The sequence below is a fragment of the Kryptolebias marmoratus genome, linkage group LG6, assembly GCF_001649575.2.
Source record: "Kryptolebias marmoratus isolate JLee-2015 linkage group LG6, ASM164957v2, whole genome shotgun sequence".
NCBI classification, from domain to species: Eukaryota; Metazoa; Chordata; class Actinopteri; order Cyprinodontiformes; family Rivulidae; genus Kryptolebias; species Kryptolebias marmoratus.
This window is the reverse complement of record NC_051435.1, coordinates 11645135-11661684: the sequence shown is the minus strand read 5'-3', so window position 1 is coordinate 11661684 and position 16550 is coordinate 11645135. Positions and strand designations below refer to the sequence as shown.

Here is a 16550-nt window from a genome sequence, read left to right as displayed (position 1 = left end):
TGTCTGTTTCCACGTACAAACCAAAGATTACTGCAAAATTCAAATGTAATTTTTCTCGGTTTTAAGGTTTTGCCGTGAGCATTCCTCTCTGAGTAAGATCAGTTTTCGAAGCAAAATGAAGAGTGATAGAGGTTCGATCTGCCACAGATTGGCGGGCTAGTTCTAATGCACCTATAATTATTATCTCGCGGGCCGCATACAATTGGAAGAAGGCCCGTATCTGGCCCTCGGGCCTTGAGTTTGACACGTCATTAAAGGATAAAATCGTGCCATAAATCCCAAAGTCTCACTCAGCTGACAAACTGCTGTGAAACGTTACAGATGTTGCTTCATTACATAAATCAATGAGTGTAGACATAAAAGATGTGCAGTGGGAGGAATGCTTATTAGGTCATAAAAGTTTTAAAGCATGCTCTGCATGGCTAAAATTAATAGTTATTGTCTTTATTTGTGTATTTCTTTATTAGTTTTTTTATTGATTTGTAAGTCTGAGACATTTGAGACATAACTACAAATGAAAATACGCCTTCAGCTGTTTGATCAGCTTCAAAAACAGGAAGTTTTGAAGCTTTCTGACGCTCTGATTGATCCATCACTTCAGCTCGGCTATAAGCTAACGACGAGAAACCCCCTCATTTTGTAGGCAGAGGACATCTAACCTCCTCCGTGTTAACCTGAGACGGAAACATCGAGCCGTTTCCGAGCATTATGTCTCCCGTCTAGGACGGATCCGGAGACAAATCCTTGTGAAACCCAGAACTCTTTCAACGAGTTCTCCCACCACGGCTCGCCTTCAGTTCGAGGGGCTTTGTGCTGTCTGCGAGCCAGAATCACCAAACAGAGCTTCACAGAGGCTGAGCTTAGACCGCACTTTGAGTTTCCCCCTAAATACAGAAACGCTCTTTTAAGATGTGAACATGTCGGAAATGCAGGGCTAGCGAGTTGATTTGTAGAGCGCTTTTTTTTTTCCTTCTTCTTCTTCTTCTTCTTTTCAATTTGCATATCATTTACTGCATCTCCCTTTGTTGACACCCGAGGGCCTGAGAGGAGATTTTGATCTTAATAGGAAGAGTAGGGTGGTATGAGTGAGGATCTCAGCCTCCTTATACTCAGCGGGAAAAACATTAGAGCTTCTGCCTTGATAGCGAAACCGGCTTCACTTAGGTTAGATTCACAGGAATCCTGGTGGGTTTAAAGAGGCCCAAAGTGTTCATCGTATCCCTGAGTTCGCTGCTGTAAAGGTCGGACGCAAGTTGAAACATTGCTGGCTATTTGTATGTGTATTTTTCTATTTTTGTCAGGTTAAATACAATGTTTTATGAGGTTCGAGTGGTTTTTCTGTAAGTAAAAATTAAACCGGTAGATGGTTGTGACTCCACCAGTTTAGTGGTTTTAAACCCTGTCATTTTCCAACCGTAAGTTTCGCTGTTTGTTGTTTTGAGAAGCCGTAATTATCACAGAGGTAATTCAGATACTCAGAAATCGTGTTTAAACATCTCCTACATTGAGAACTAATTCCACACATTAGTAGGAGAAGAATTCAGGTATTAAAATGGAGTAAAACTCCACAAACACAATGTCAACGCACCGCAATAAAATATAAAGAGCAATTTGAGCTTTTGCAGCATAAAATGTACAGAGTTTGGCTTAAAGAAGAGTGGTCCAGTCCTTTTTACAGCATTACACTTTTAGATTATTACAGATGCTTCAATCTGTCAGGAGGAAACATTTCTGAAGCAGAACTGAGTTATAGCTATTTGAACAACATCAGTGTAAAGAAATAGAGTTTAATTCTGACCAGATTAGAAAATTACAGAGAAATTTGTGTGTTTTTTAAGAGCAAATGGCTGCGGCAGCTGGCTAAAATACTTTTGGTACAGTTTGGGTCTGGAATAAACATGTGATTGTTTAAAGACGGCAGAAATCCACTCTTACGTCTTTAGGTTCCCTGATGAGATTTTAATTTGTTCATAACGTTTCCACAAAACCCCACTTTTTAAAAGATCTGAACTATCACTTAAATTGCTGTCTAGTTATTGTGTGAATGTTGATTCAGCACTTTTTTCTGTTTTTTCCTTTACATTACATACATTACATGTGTATTTGTTATCACACCGTTTCTGCATACTGAGAGCTGTTTTAGTCATTCATGTATGAAAACAGGAGATTGATGCCATGACTTCTGTTTTATCTAACTTCTTTACTTTATAAATATTTAACTTTATCTACAAATGTTTCCCAAAAAGAAATACATTAAGATCTCTTCACTTCCTGTAAAAACATCTCTATGTTTGGCTTCATGTTTTGTTAGCTATCGTGCTGCTATGTTTAGCTTTTAGCTACTTTTAGCGACAGTTCAGCTAATTTTTGTTATTTTTATCTTTTAGTTAGCCTTTTGTTACTTGACGCCGCTAGTTAGCATATTCTTACTTTTAGCTAATGTTTTGCTACTTTTAGCTAGTGTTGCATTTATTCTGGCTATTGTTTAGCATTTTGCTGCTTTTAGCTACCTGTTTGTTCCCTTTGGCTTCTGTGCCCTCAGCATTCATACTGTATTTTTGCAGAAACTGCATTTTCTCCAGTTTGCTTTTTTGTTTGTTTGTTTCTAACGGATGCCTCTGTTGAAAAAATATTCTGAAGTCTTATGAAACAGTAAAAGTATAAGTTATGGTTGCCAAATTACATTAAAATATTAAGAAAAGTAAAGTATTTGAGAAATTGTACTCCTAATTGACTATTAAAATATCTCAAACAAAAATAATTAGATGTTATTTAATGACATTTGAAAATATTGATTTAAAAAATTTAATTTTTGTCTTTTTTTTTTATTGAATTTGCATACTTCAACTCATGTCTGTGTGGTTTATTGTCATATTTAAGTCTGTAAGAAGTCAAAGAGTTATATGCCAGACCACTGGCAGTGTTATAATGTGGTGTCACAGTTAGTTCAGATATATTTCACCTCCGGTCGTAGCTACAGATCCTAGAATAATTAAACTCCTCATTGTGCATTACTCCCTTGCTGGGATATTTGGTTCCTCTGAAGAGCAGTCTGAAATAGGTCACCGCAGCACCCCGTAGTGCATCTTAAAAGTACACTGAATCAATTAAGTGCGATCACGCTCCCTTGATTATTTTGGCCCTGTTTTACCGCAGAGAAGAATTTCAAACAGGCTCACGAGTTTGAATAACAAGGTTGGACTGTGGTGACAAATGGTGCCAGAGAGGGAGTTTCTCTCCCTGTTTTCCTCTGCCAAATTAACTCCCTGGCTGATTGCCTGCTTTAGCATATGAGAGGAGGTGAGCAGAGGTGTGTACGTAATTGCCTTGGATGGCTGATTATGTGTTGCAGAAGGCAAATATTATGAAATGCTGGCGTCATTCTGATGAAAGACGCTCCTGACCAGACGAGCAGAAACTCCTGGGCATTTTGGAGGTCTGCAGGCGGGTCGCGGAGGGACAGCAGCAGTTTTCTGCCGCCATTCGGGGGGCCTGACACCAGTGTTTTTATAAATCCAGCTCACTCTTGTTTGTTCCCCTCATTAAATCTGACAACATGTGGTGCGTGAGAGAGGGACTCCTTTAATGTGGCTAACATTACGGGTGGTGTTGTTTGTTTTTTTGCCATTTTTAGCCATTTAATTCACGAGCCGCGCGTTCATTAACGGTGCATCCAAAACCAAAGTTTTTAAACCACATTTCTGAAAATTGCTCAAGCTGCAGCCTCCGCAAATGATGAAAAGCTTTTATTTTCTAAAGAAGCATGCTTACCTTTTCACCTAATAGTGATGTCTTACTTCAAAGAGGGAGCTCGATTAGGCCAACATTGTCCTCTTTCTATATACTTGGAGTTCAAAGGGAGACTTTCAATGCAGCATTTCACGTGCAGCCTTCTCCAGTCCTGCTTTACTGCAGTTTACGTGCTTTTCATACCCAGATGTGTCCGATTTCTCGCACCGTTTTATGGCTGCATAGTTCTCGTGTAAAGAATTAACACAGAGCCTTGTTTCATAATCTTCCCCACCCCTCCCCAAAAAAACCTCAATTAGAGGGGGTGAACGCTCACCTAAAATAGCTACAAACTCAACATTGTGATGCTCTTTGCTTGCTAATGATTGAAGAGCGTAACACACACGAGCACAAACCAGATGTCAGACATTATGCTGAAGGCTCTCTGAGCAAAAGAAACGTTCCCTAAAGACGGCATTAATAAAGAAACTGGTTGAGCCTGGTTGAGACACAAAGAGTAAGAGGCATAGAGGAAGAAGGAGATAAAAGAGTCTGTTGAGTACATACATCAAAGCTCTCTTAATGATGAGAGATGCCATTAGGGTTACAGTGGCTTTTGTTTCAGTTTTCTCTCACCTGCAGTTTGCTGAGGCCGCTCCAGACGCTTGTTTTGTTGTTAAAATTTACATGAATATAAAATGTGTGCGGGCAGGGATAAGAGTTCGTTGCCGACTGCTGGCCTTAAAGGTGACCAAATGCTTTTTGTCCAAATGGCAGAACTCCTTTTCATTTGTAAAACAGATCTGTAACCGGTTTCCTCCCACCGCAAAGAAGGAAACAAGTTCACACAGAGCAACAGAAACAGTTCAGAAACCTTGTTATCCTGTACGCCATGTGATTTATTGACTTAAAGCTTTCTCGGTGCCTCCGGTGTTGGAGGAAGAGTTGACAAATCGGAGCGTGAAATTGAAATGAGCCCCTCTCGGTCTAACGGCGGAGTAGGGGCCCGGGCAGACTTGGCATGGCCGAAGGTGTAACCTGGTTTTGTTTTTGCCCAGATGGTGGGACCAGCTGCCTTTGAATAAACGCTGGACTGCTAACAGTGTGAGAATTACCACGGCCTTGTTTTTGGTTGGGGATGCATTGCGGACAGCTTGTTACTTTTTGGTCACTGCCAGGAGGAACAGGAAGGTTCACCTGGTGCTCCACAAAAACTTCCTTTCGATTGAGGTCAAACCAAAGACTGGTGATAAAGTAGACCTCGGACAGGAACCCTGAAGTTAAAGCCAGAACGGGACCAGCTTCCTTATTGGCTGATAAGTTTTAAGTCCCGCCCCCTCTATTTAAACAAAAAGAATACAGATTTTGGTACAAAATAAATATATAATTTTACGTGTTGACTTTTGTTGTTACATGTAGTTCTTACCTTACTGTGTGTTCAAATAATAATCTTTACCAACACGTTTAGCTGTAATTAGTTATTTTATGCTTAACAGAAAGGTCATGTGACATGGCTGTGTGCAGTGGAGGAGGCGGGGCTTAAAGCCCAACATAGGAAGTGCACAGACTCTGGTTCCAAAAATGCCAGATGGCAGCTTCTGTAAAATGATTTCTGCTGGTTTCAGGTCTATCATAAATTGTTTATATTTATTTTATTTGTGCAACAATTCATCTCTAAGTTGTATAGCATAAAGGAGCAATGTTGAAGATTTCTACAAACTCTCGAGTTTATCTTTTTGTTCAACCTTTTTGTAATTTTATACACAAATAATTAATGTTACTTACCTTGTCTTGCTTTGACAGACGGCCCTTCCAAAGAAGGCTCCAGCTTTAGAAAAATCAACTTCAGATTAAGCAAAACATGATAAATTTCTTACCTCCAGGATTTCTATGAAGTCCGACAAACATGGAAAAGTTGAAGAATTTATTTTTAGTATTTTCCACATTGGGATAAGTTTAGTAAAAACAAATACAGCATAAAAACAGACTGTTTCAACTCTGGATGGCAATCTTAATTTCTAATAAACAAATAAATTTGTTTGAGTTTTTAATTGAGTTTTTAATATTTGAATATTCTTATATAAACATGAAACGTGTTTTTTTGGGGAAATAAACAATTATTTGGGAAAGAGAATTGGTTTGTCTCTGAGAGCTGTGCTGTTGAGTTGTTTATGAATTACTTGAACATGATAATTAAACAAAGCTAAACAGAACCCCCTCAAAATGTAATATTTATTGTTTTTGCAACTTATTTGTTTTTTTACTATTATAAATGATGTATGCGGTGGTCTTAATAGGCAGCAATCCCTTAAAATATAACCTTTTAGCAAATATATGGTGTACTTAATACAAAACATATTTAAAATAATGGTGAAGTGGTGATTATAAGATTATGCCAACTTTGGTCTGAAAAGAACCAAGAAATTTGACTGTAAGAGTTTGGAAAAGTGTCGATTTTTCACGTTTAAAATGTGTGAAAACTCTGTACTGTACTTTAATTTATAACAATCCACTAAAAAACATAAATCTTGTTCTTGTTGTTTCGAACAAACCTCTCTTCCAGTGCATCCTTGCAGGACACAGATGGTTTCATCTGGTGAAACTTTACATCTGAAACCAGATTAGACAAAAGTGTACAAGGAAGTACAAGAATAAATATAAGATGGATATGTTGAACTGCAAAATCGCTTGTGAAGTTTTTATGTTGTGTTTTGACCCATTTTTGACCACAGTCCTCTAAACCAAACGTGATATAGACACGGTAATACTCTACGTGTAAAACTTTTTAAATCCTAAAACCTGCTCAGTAACTTTTAAACAGTATTAAAGCTAAAAATGCAATTAATTCAAGTGTATAAGACCTTTGTGTGTCATGTATCTTCATCAGTAAGCATTGGTTATTTACAATAAATGTTTGACTCTGGATAAAGACTTAAAACCCCAGAGAAAAGGTCTAATTTTGCTTTAGATATGTGCATCTTTTTGCAGTGTTTGCTTTTCTATATGTCTTGATAAGATGAGTTAATAATCTGATGTGCGAAGCAGAATTGTCCACAAATGAAAAATATTTTCTTTAGTTATGTCAAAGCCCTTTGCTGCAACACAAACTAAAAGCCATATAAAGCATATAAATAAGTCTTTTTTGTAAAGCACTCTGGAGCAGCAACATAACCAAAGCATTTCAAGCAAAGCAAACAAATATTTGAAGTTATATGTGTAATAAATGCCTCCTAAACACTGACATCAGTTGAATGTCTGGAGGCTGTTTTTTCCATGACGTCTCAGTTAGACGGTGATGTCTTTTTATTCTAATTTCTCCTGAGAGAGCACTGCGGGCAGGCACCTTGTATTTCATCACAGAGGGGGCAGAGTTTTCCTCTTTAAGGTTGGATTAACGCATCCAGGGTGGGCTGAGAGGAGGTAAAATGACCCGCCCCGCCTTACGTGACCCGGGGGGGGGGGGCCTGCACATTGCCAAGTCGTTGCTGTTTGCTCTTGAATATGCAGAGATCGCTGCCTTCGTAGGTTTGGGAAGAGAGAGCGGAGGGATAGGGGGGAGAAAAAAAAAAAAGAAGAGTTGTATCGCGTTGCAGGGAAAATTAGTGAGACCAAAGTTGGAGTTTCTGTGTGTTGGGGGCTGCGAACAATGGCAGCTTTCTGTCAGACAGCAACTTCAAAGGTCTGCTGAGTGACTGCTCTGAGTTATACTTTGTTGTAGATCACTGAGGAAATTCACAGATGTTTTCTCATACGAGACACCATTATAGCGGCTCAAGTACCCAGTAGCCTCGAGCATCTCTTTCCCCCCCTCTCCCCCCATCTGTCTCTCCCACACACTCACTCTCACACACTCGCCCCCTCGAAAGTCTCTGAAATATCTTGTATGAGACAGATGTGGAACCAGCTTTTTTTTCCCCCTCCAACTGTCCAGAGAATAGGGAAAGTAAAATAAAAAATAAAAAAATAAAGTTTGTGCTGTCGTGGCGGCCCTTGCTGTCAGTCTGCTCAGATCACGCGTTCACACTTCCTTACATCCTTTCTGGATCACTAACATAAGTGTCAATGAGCCGTCTGAAGTTATTTTAATGCTAATATGAATAATATTAATAAACTGAAGGGTTTTATGTGTGTGTAATGATGCTTTTTGTCCTTTTTCCAGGTTGCCTTCTTCACCTTATTGAACAGAACCAAACTGCACCTGAAGAATAAACTTCTATTGTAAATGTTTTATTTATTTATAGCAAACTGATGTTTTATATGAGTCAAATAAATGTGTTGAAGCATCATGATTTGATCATTGGAGTATTTTTTCCATATGCTGTATGCAATTTACAATGGAAACAACAGTTTTAGCAGGTTAGCTGTCCAAACAGTGCATTAAACTTCTGCAGCAGAATGACACTAAGCCAGGCAGGTTGGGCTGCTTTTGCGAACTCAATATTTTTGAACAGAAATTAGCTGACCTGTCATCCCTCCATCCATTTTATTTACCCGCTTCTCCTTTCCGGGTCGCGGGGAGCCGGCGCCTATCTCCTCTGACCTATCAGTTAATATAAATACTCTGTGAGCCCAGTTTCCCATCATTTCAGTAATAGAGTCAGGTGCATGTGTTTAATTTTCAGTGAGGTCATAGTTTGTTAGCCTGGTCTCTGTTTTGTTTATGCAACATTCTGACATACAGTACAGTTGTTCTTTAAATCCACCAGGAAATTCCCATTTTTCAGCATATTTAAGGCAAACTGCTGTAAACGCAGAAATTAGAGTTTTGCACATCTATTGGATATTATCATAAACTGTATATATCTAGACCTCAAAGCCGAAGTGAAACGAACTTTTCCTGCAGACCAAGTTTTAAATCTAAACAAATGGGACTTTATTGACGTGATAAAGTAAAAAACACACCTCAGATAAACTTTTTTTCAGGTGCTGACTCTTGTTGAGTCATGTAGTTCTTACCTTGTTGCTGTATATTCAGATATAATTTCTTCTATGTTTAGGTGTAATAATTAGGTATTTCATGCTTAAATGACAGGTCATGTGACACCATGATTGTGTGGGTGGGGTGCAGTAGGCGGGGCTTAAAGCCCCACATCTCCCATGCACTTATCTTATTGTGATCTTTGATAGTCTAAAGTTTACACAAAAGATGGTGCTCACTTATTTAAATCTTTGAGTAGAGAACTACAGCTGTGGGAGCTTCTCCGTGTTCCTCTTTATTATAAAATGCTGCAGGAGCCTTTTTATTTAGAACAAAGCACTCTGCTGTATTGATGCTAAAACTCTCGACGCTTGGCCATGACATGGGAAAGTTTTGGAGCGGGGAACTTGTCTCGAGGACTAGATGTGTCGAGGCCGACAGGCACAAATTTCTAACAGACTGTATCAAAGTCCTGCTCGGATAAATCTATCGCTCAGCTGGAGTCCTATTGAGATGCATAAAAAGTAGGAGCTTGAATTTAAGGCTCCGCTGAGCATCTTAAAGGAGAATATCAATATTTTTGTTGCTGACGGCTTAAAAAGTCACTTAGTTTTCAGACACGAGTTCATCATGTCAGCCTGCATGTACATCTTATTATTGTAGAAATCTGCACTAAATTAAGAGTTTGTTTTGCAACTCCAATGTCTGTAAACTATTACTGCTGTTGGGGATTTTGTTTTTGGGTGGATCCACCTCCCACTTTCACAGTTTGCTGGTTTAACATGAAAGAGCAGATTAGAGCACCAGATGATTACCTGACATTTAAACCTGGAAGCAAAAACCAGCTTTTACTGCAGGGAGAAATCATTAAAAAAAATATATGTTTATGGCTCTTATTTGATTTGAGGCTGTCAGTATTCCTAAAAGCTGGCTTCCAGTCTCTTTGTGTTGACAGCCTTTGTTTCAGAATCAGAGAACTTGCACACCAGAAAAGTCCAGCTCACATTAAAGTTGGACATGGATGTTGATCCGGAACATAAATAGAAAACGTTAGTTGGATCCTGTTGGCGTAAAACAGTTACTGTTTAGTTATCCTAAACGTAATAACAGACACAACCCTTTCATTAAAACCTTCTTAAATAAATATCAGCGTATGGATATTAAAATCTATTTATTCTTCAGCTTCGTGTGAATACCTAGTTGAGCCTTAGCAAACCTAAGCTGGTGCTTCCTGTCCACCTACTTCCTGACAGGCCAATCACATTTTGCGGCTCAATCCCCGCCCATTCAAGATGGACCCTCCCACTTTGTGTTCAAAAGAGGATTCTTAAGTTTTAAAGGCTTCAGCAAGTTAGAAATATATTATCCAAGTTGTTTTTCTTTCCTCTGTTGTTTTACTTTGTGTAAAACTTATTAATACACCAACAAAGATTCTACACACAAATCTGCCATAGCACAAACAATATAGTCAATGGACTTCTTCACGTTACGATGACCCCAAAACATACAAATACTGTCTCATGACTAACATAAATATCAATTGTTTAGCTCTTTTGAGTCCTTGTGTGTCAGATGATCAGAAAAAGTGCAACTTGTGAGAAGAAACATGTGGTCTTGTTATTAAGTTTTATGTTAGAATAAGCAATTAAACGTTTTTTTGTTGGCTGGTAATTTACAAATACATTTACAAATAACGGCATGACCGTGAAGCATCCTGAAGAGAAACCTAATAATGTTGGGGGATAAACACTCATTTATTTGATGATGATATTAATGACTTCTGAACACAAAACTCAAAGAAAACGCATTAATCTTTTATAAAGCATTTTGCAAGCAGGAATCTTCATGTGTGCTCTATTTTCTATATATTTTTTGGTAATATCAGCCACTACAACTGCCATTACTTGATGTAAACAAGGTTAATCTCTTGCGGTTTTTTTTTTTTTTTTGGACGTGACAACATCTCTTCCACAGCCAGCGTTGTAGTTTAACATGGCTCCAGTTCAGCCCAGCAGGACTCCCCCTTTCCCTCATGACTAAAGCCGTGGGAGAGGACTGGGAACATTAATCCCTTCAAAGGAACAGATCTAATTCAAAATCTGCCGCTCCAAACTATAGTCGCGAGGACAGTGATTGTTTCTGCAGGGAAGCCAGATAAAGATCACAGAGCTGAACTGCAACTTTTTATTTCTGACACAAAAAGTTTGGCATGTTATCTCGTGGAAGCTGCATAGCTTTGCCTTCATTAAATGTTCTGAAACACTGCTGTAGTTCCCCTAAATGATGCGCTCGCGTTTTATTTGGATGCAGCACCTTTCTTCTGTTACTTTAAGGCTTCCTGCTCAGACCTGCTGACATTATAATTGAGACATCTACAATAAAAGTGTGTATGCTGTTGTTAAACCACAGGTTTTCTTAAGGTAACATTTAAAGAATGGGTTTTTTTAAGCTGTAGATTAAAGGTAAACATTAAAATATTGTGAAGTCAATGTCAAAAAACAAATTATTAAGTAAGAAAAAAAAATCTGCACAACTTTTTGCTCATCTCAAAGGTTAGTGTGCCCTTAAATTAAGAATTTAAAAGCAAGGTTTGATGTATTGATAAGTATTTATGCGCAGATTTGTTGCCTAAAGTTTGCAGATGAAAGTGATTTGTTTACATTGAGTGCATACCTGCATTTCAGATATGCATATCAACATATCTGCAAAACTACAGGAGTAAACTCTTTTTAAACTGTGACATTTGATATAGTTCAGGATAACCTTTTTTATGTTTTTCTCCATAGTTTGCAATGAGTAGCTTCAGGGATCGTCACTTGATTTACCGGCTGTGAGTTTTGCCTGCAGGCTCATATTGTCACTGCTAATTTATGGCTTAAAGGGGAAAAAAAATCTAAATTTGGAGTGAGCTACTGATAAAACAACTGATTGAAATGGTTGAAGGGAGGAAAAAAAAAGTATTTAAATAATTCAAAAAGGGTATAATTAAGTGTTTAATGCCAAGCTGTAGTTCAAAGGCACAACAAAGCAAAACTTTAATTCAAATTGGAAATGTAAAAGAGGCATAGATTCTTCAGAGATGAGAACTTTGTGTCGAGTCACTTGATTTGGTCTCCTCTCTCCCCATCAAACAGCTTCTTGGAGATCTCCAGAGATAACAATGTCACATTGTCACATAAGGTTCTGCTACAAATTCTTCATTACAAAAAGAGGATCAGATGACTACAGCATCCAATACCGGGGTCTCCAGGCGGCACGGAGGTCTTTGATCGAGAAAATCCAATTATTTGTGTATATACATTTCCCACATAGTGATTACTTCATTAATTGTCCCGCCTTTATCTCCTCCCTTCCCAACCCCCCTAATAATCAGCTCCTTTATCCAGACCAACAAACACACCATAGGAGCTTTGTGGATTCAAAGGATTTGCTTTCCCCTCTCAAAGAGCCGCTATTCTTTGATGATTGGGCAGCGGCAAACTTCAAAGTAATAAATCTTATTTCTGACTGGCTGGCGGCCCACCAAAGTCCTTATCAAATTCTAAGAAGTGATCCCTCACTCTTCAGATACACCGAGGATATATCGGGGAGAGGAAGCACCGGAGAGCCTGCTCCAGAGTCTGGTTTTTGTTTTATTTTTTTATTTTTTTGTACTCCGAACGCACTTTTTTCCCCCTTAAAGAAATAGACCGGTTATTTGTTGTTTTTATTAGTTTTTTTTTTTTTCTTGGGAGGGTTTTTTTTCTGCTGCTTCCACCGTGAGGAGGAGGACGTTCACCATGGCAGCGGTGGCTGTTCTGCGGAATGAAACCCTGCAAGCTTTCCTCCAGGTTGGTGCGCAACTTTCCAGCGCTTCTTTTTTTTTGTCAACTTGCCGATTTCCTTTCCGCTCGGGCGCCTGCTCGGTGCTGGGAACTCTTTTTAGTCACTTAGCTCGGGTTTAGTTTCATTTAAAAGTAGCGGTTCTTTGCGCGTTTCCCTAAAAAACTAAAACAAACTTTACCAACACTTAGACTTTATTTTGTTTTATTTTTTAACTACTTCTGGCGTATTTAGCGGGGACAAATGCTGATTGTGAGCGTGTCTGTGACTTGAGTAGTGACTTGAAGGTGTGTCTGTTCTCCAGGATCGCACTCCCAACTCGTCCCCGGAGAACTGTAAGCACTCCCCGCTGGCTCTCCTGGCGGCGACCTGTAACCGGATCGGCCACCACCCCGGCGGACCCAACGCCCCGGACTTCCTCCAGGTCCCCTACGACCCCACGCTGGGCTCCCCCTCGCGCTTATTCCACCCGTGGACTAATGAGGGGAGCCCCCAGAGCGGCCTGGCCGGCAGCTCCACGTTCGGACTATCCTCCAAGCCCCAGCTGTCCGCGCACATCCAGACCTCCTTCAGCTCCCACCACGAGCTGCCCCTCACCCCTCCGGCGGACCCCTCCTACCCCTATGACTTCTCCCCGGTCAAGATGTTACCTTGCTCCATGCAGTCCGCCTGTCCTCCGACCTACGTGCCGGCGGTCAGCTACGCGGCGCCGACCCCCATCCCGCCCGCCATGCCGAGCTTTGTGGCGGGGCCCTCGGGACTCGTCCACCAGCAGCAGAGACAGTTGTCCCCGAACGCGGGGGAGGAGATCCCGTGGTGGAGCCTGCAGCAGGGGAACCATCACGTGAGCCACTCGTCGTCGCTGGCTCCGCACCGCTTCCAGCTGCAGAGGGGCTTGGTCCTGGGCCACTCGGACTTCGCGCAGTATCAGACGCAGATCGCCGCCCTGCTGCACACCAAGTCGCCGCTGGCGACCGCGCGCAGGTGCAGGAGGTGCCGGTGCCCGAACTGCCAGTCGTCCGCCTCCAGCGACGAGCCGGGCAAGAAGAAGCAGCACATCTGCCACATCCCGGGCTGCGGCAAGGTGTACGGCAAGACGTCGCACCTGAAGGCGCACCTGCGGTGGCACTCCGGCGAGCGGCCGTTCGTCTGCAACTGGCTGTTCTGCGGCAAGAGCTTCACCAGGTCGGACGAGCTGCAGAGACACCTGAGGACTCACACTGGCGAGAAGCGCTTTGTCTGCCCGGACTGCTGCAAGAGGTTCATGAGGAGCGACCACCTGGCCAAGCACGTCAAAACGCACCAGAACAAAAGGAGCAAGTGCCACGACAAGACGCTGGAGCACGTGAAAAGAGAGGACACGAGGATGTTGTAACACCTGCCAGGAGTCTCCAAACTGCTCAGTGCAATACAGCCAGTCCTGTAGTCCAAGAGTTTGTTCCACTTCCCTCCATGCTGGTAGTGTCGCACATATCTGTGTAAATATGAAGTTCATTCGGGACCAAGGCACAGTTCATCAGTTTTGGATTCACTGTCTATAACTCATATCAAGGAATTCAAGTTTTCAAACTTGTGTTTTCGATCCATGTCTTCGGTGGAAGATCTCACTCCCCTGTAAAATGATATTTAATAGCTTTTGTTGAATGAAAGTGTCTTGTTTTCTTGCTCCATATAGGGGTGTTTCTTTTGAGGTTTTTTTCTTTTCTTTTGTTTTGTTTTTAAAGGAAAAAAAAGCATGCTCTTAAAAAGATCTGCTATTGTTGACATGACCCAAATACTGTGTAAGAATAAAAGTTATAACATTTTTCAGATCTGAGAGGAGTTCATTCTGCGTCCTCCATCCCATCCCTCAGCTCATTTCAGGCAATCAGGTTTTTCCCATTTCTTAAAAAAATATATGTTATTTGGAGAAATGAGCGACTGGTTTCTGTGATTTGTTGCTGTTAATGTGCCACATAAAGAAAACCCAGAGATATATTTCAAATATATATTTTCAGGTCTCTGGGGGGAAAACAAACTGTTTTCAGTGTTTATTATTGTTCGTTTCAGTTTAAAACCTGAACAAATGCTATTTTTTTTATCTGTCGCTGGAGTTCATAAAGGTGTCGGTTTTCCTAATCTGGTTATTCTGAAAGAATCTTTAACCTGTTTGTTTTTAACCCAATCCGAGCACTACAGAGTTCCACTAAAAGGGAAACTTTATGAGCAGTGTGTTTAAATCATTTCTGTAGCTTTTGCAAAATTGAAGAGCTTGTGAAAAGTTGCAGATTCAACAGCGAGATATTTATATATGTAGTTGTGCAAATGGTGACAAATTATTCAAAAAATGAGCAAAAACTTGACTAAATTAAATGTAACGATTTCCCCTTTATTTACAGATCTGAGCGCCTTAAAGGTGGATTATTTTTATGGTGAAAACTGCTGGATTCAAACTCGCGCTTCATGTCCTGCGATCAACTTTTGCTCCTTGTCAGAGATAAGAGAAACTTGCAAGAAATCCAAACGATCGTTCGTTTTGTCTTCCCTCGTTGTCCTCCGCGGTGACAAAACAGGCTGAGAGCAGACTCCAAACTATTAAAAACTTGTCTGGATTTGTCAGGGAGGGTGTGCTGAAGGTTTCGTGTGTTTGTGACGGACTCAGAGCTTTAACAGAAGTTTGGTGCAGGGTTTTTTTTTTTATTTCCACCGACCTCAGCTGAGGGTCAGGTCGTCTCCAGAGTTGAGGCGTTTCTCTTGTTCGCTCCTACCTTCTGATCATTTGTAAACTGTTTCATGTTGACTTCCTCCACCCACTTTTTAATTTTTTTTCCAACTCTCTTAGAAATAAAATGTATATTTTTTTTCTCATCTCAAAGCTCTTCCCTTCGTGGTACTCGTCAGCACAAAGGAGAAGCGATGAGTTGCTGGGTATCTGTTAGATCTGAACACTGATACAGCCGCTCGTCTGTCCTCCTCAGTAAGTAGGACCTGCAGTCACTCTGTTGTCATATCTGTCTCATGTGGGATCAATGATGCTGTCAGGATGAGAGGAAGGAGAGCTGTCAGTCACTCAGAGCTGCAGGTTTCTGCCTCAACAGCGCCCCCTTTTGTGCTCTGCTGTGGCTCAGGATACTGAAAACATGCTGAAATCTGGGATTATTAGGAACAGAAAAAAAATCCAGGCTTCAGGATTAAATAAATAACGTATTAGATGAACACTCCTGCGTTTTATTTTTAATCTTAATGATTTGTTAAGCTCATTGTGTAAGCAGATATGGACTAACCAAGTGCCACAGTTGGTCCACGACTGCGAGAAGTTTGATTTTGTTGTTCCTGAAGTACTTTAGCCTCTAAGTTTAGTATTTACAAGACATTTAGCAGAATTGTCCAGATATATGGACAACGGTCATGTAAAAGAAAAATCTAAATGATGAGCTAATAAATCAAATACTAACTATTATCCAATATTTGCTTTTAATTATTAACTATATGTTGCACATATTAAACTAACTTTTAAAGTAGTTATTTGTTTGGTTAAGTTTTTTTTTGTTCTTGTTGTTTTTGTTTTTTCTTGACCAGCAATAATAAAAAACATTAGAGCGTTTTAAAAAAAGAATTTAAAAAATGAAGGTATCTATCTAGGTAGCACCGTCTCAGCTGAGAGGAAGTACTCCACGATAGAAAAAGAGGCTCTTGTTGTGTGCGGGTAGTTGATAGATGGAGGACGTATGTGCTCGAGCACAGATTAACACAGAAATGATCAGCTAGACTGATGTGTTTCCAGTACAAGAAGGAGTATCAACCAGGAAGTCAGAACATCACGGCGGACTGCCTCTCACGCGTTCCCTCTGAGCCCCACAAATACAGCTGCAGATTCTGAGCAGGACTTGGATCACAAAGATGGCAGAAATCTCTCCTCTCCTGACTGCACCCTCACTCATTGAATTTTAAAGCTGAATGTGAAGACTGTCCTGAACTTACAGAGGTGTAAACAAACCATCCACTCAGATGAAGCACCTTCCAGAAGAAGTCGAACCTTACTTCCTCGTGTGTCATGAACTGGCTACAGAGACACCACTGATATTCAGAGGAGAACATCTCG

General features: G+C 40.5%; 2 protein-coding genes across 6 annotated transcripts in view; both read left to right on the top strand.

The window, feature by feature from the left end:
- Positions 1–8010, top strand: part of myo3b (myosin IIIB) — a 71669-nt gene extending 63659 nt beyond the window's left edge. For all 5 annotated transcript variants that reach the window (XM_017424590.3, XM_025007705.2, XM_017424589.3 and 2 more), the window contains one exon: positions 7889–8010. The gene's annotated coding sequence lies outside the window, so the exon portion shown is untranslated. The remainder of the gene's footprint in view (positions 1–7888) is intronic.
- A 4050-nt stretch (positions 8011–12060) lies between these two features.
- sp5a (Sp5 transcription factor a) lies at positions 12061–14280 on the top strand. The gene is made up of 2 exons (XM_017424411.3): positions 12061–12477; positions 12774–14280. The coding sequence occupies exons 1-2, from the start codon at positions 12427–12429 to the stop codon at positions 13842–13844; spliced, it is 1122 nt and encodes a 373-aa protein (XP_017279900.1). The 5' UTR covers positions 12061–12426; the 3' UTR covers positions 13845–14280.
- The last annotated feature ends 2270 nt before the right edge of the window (positions 14281–16550 follow it).

Excerpts from the sequence above, each read along its gene's own strand:
- sp5a (XM_017424411.3), top strand. The coding sequence starts at position 12,427 with ATGGCAGCGGTGGCTGTTCTGCGGAATGAAACCCTGCAAGCTTTCCTC. Across the intron at positions 12,478-12,773 it reads CCCTGCAAGCTTTCCTCCAG|GATCGCACTCCCAACTCGTC; the intron begins GTTGGTGCGCAA and ends TCTGTTCTCCAG.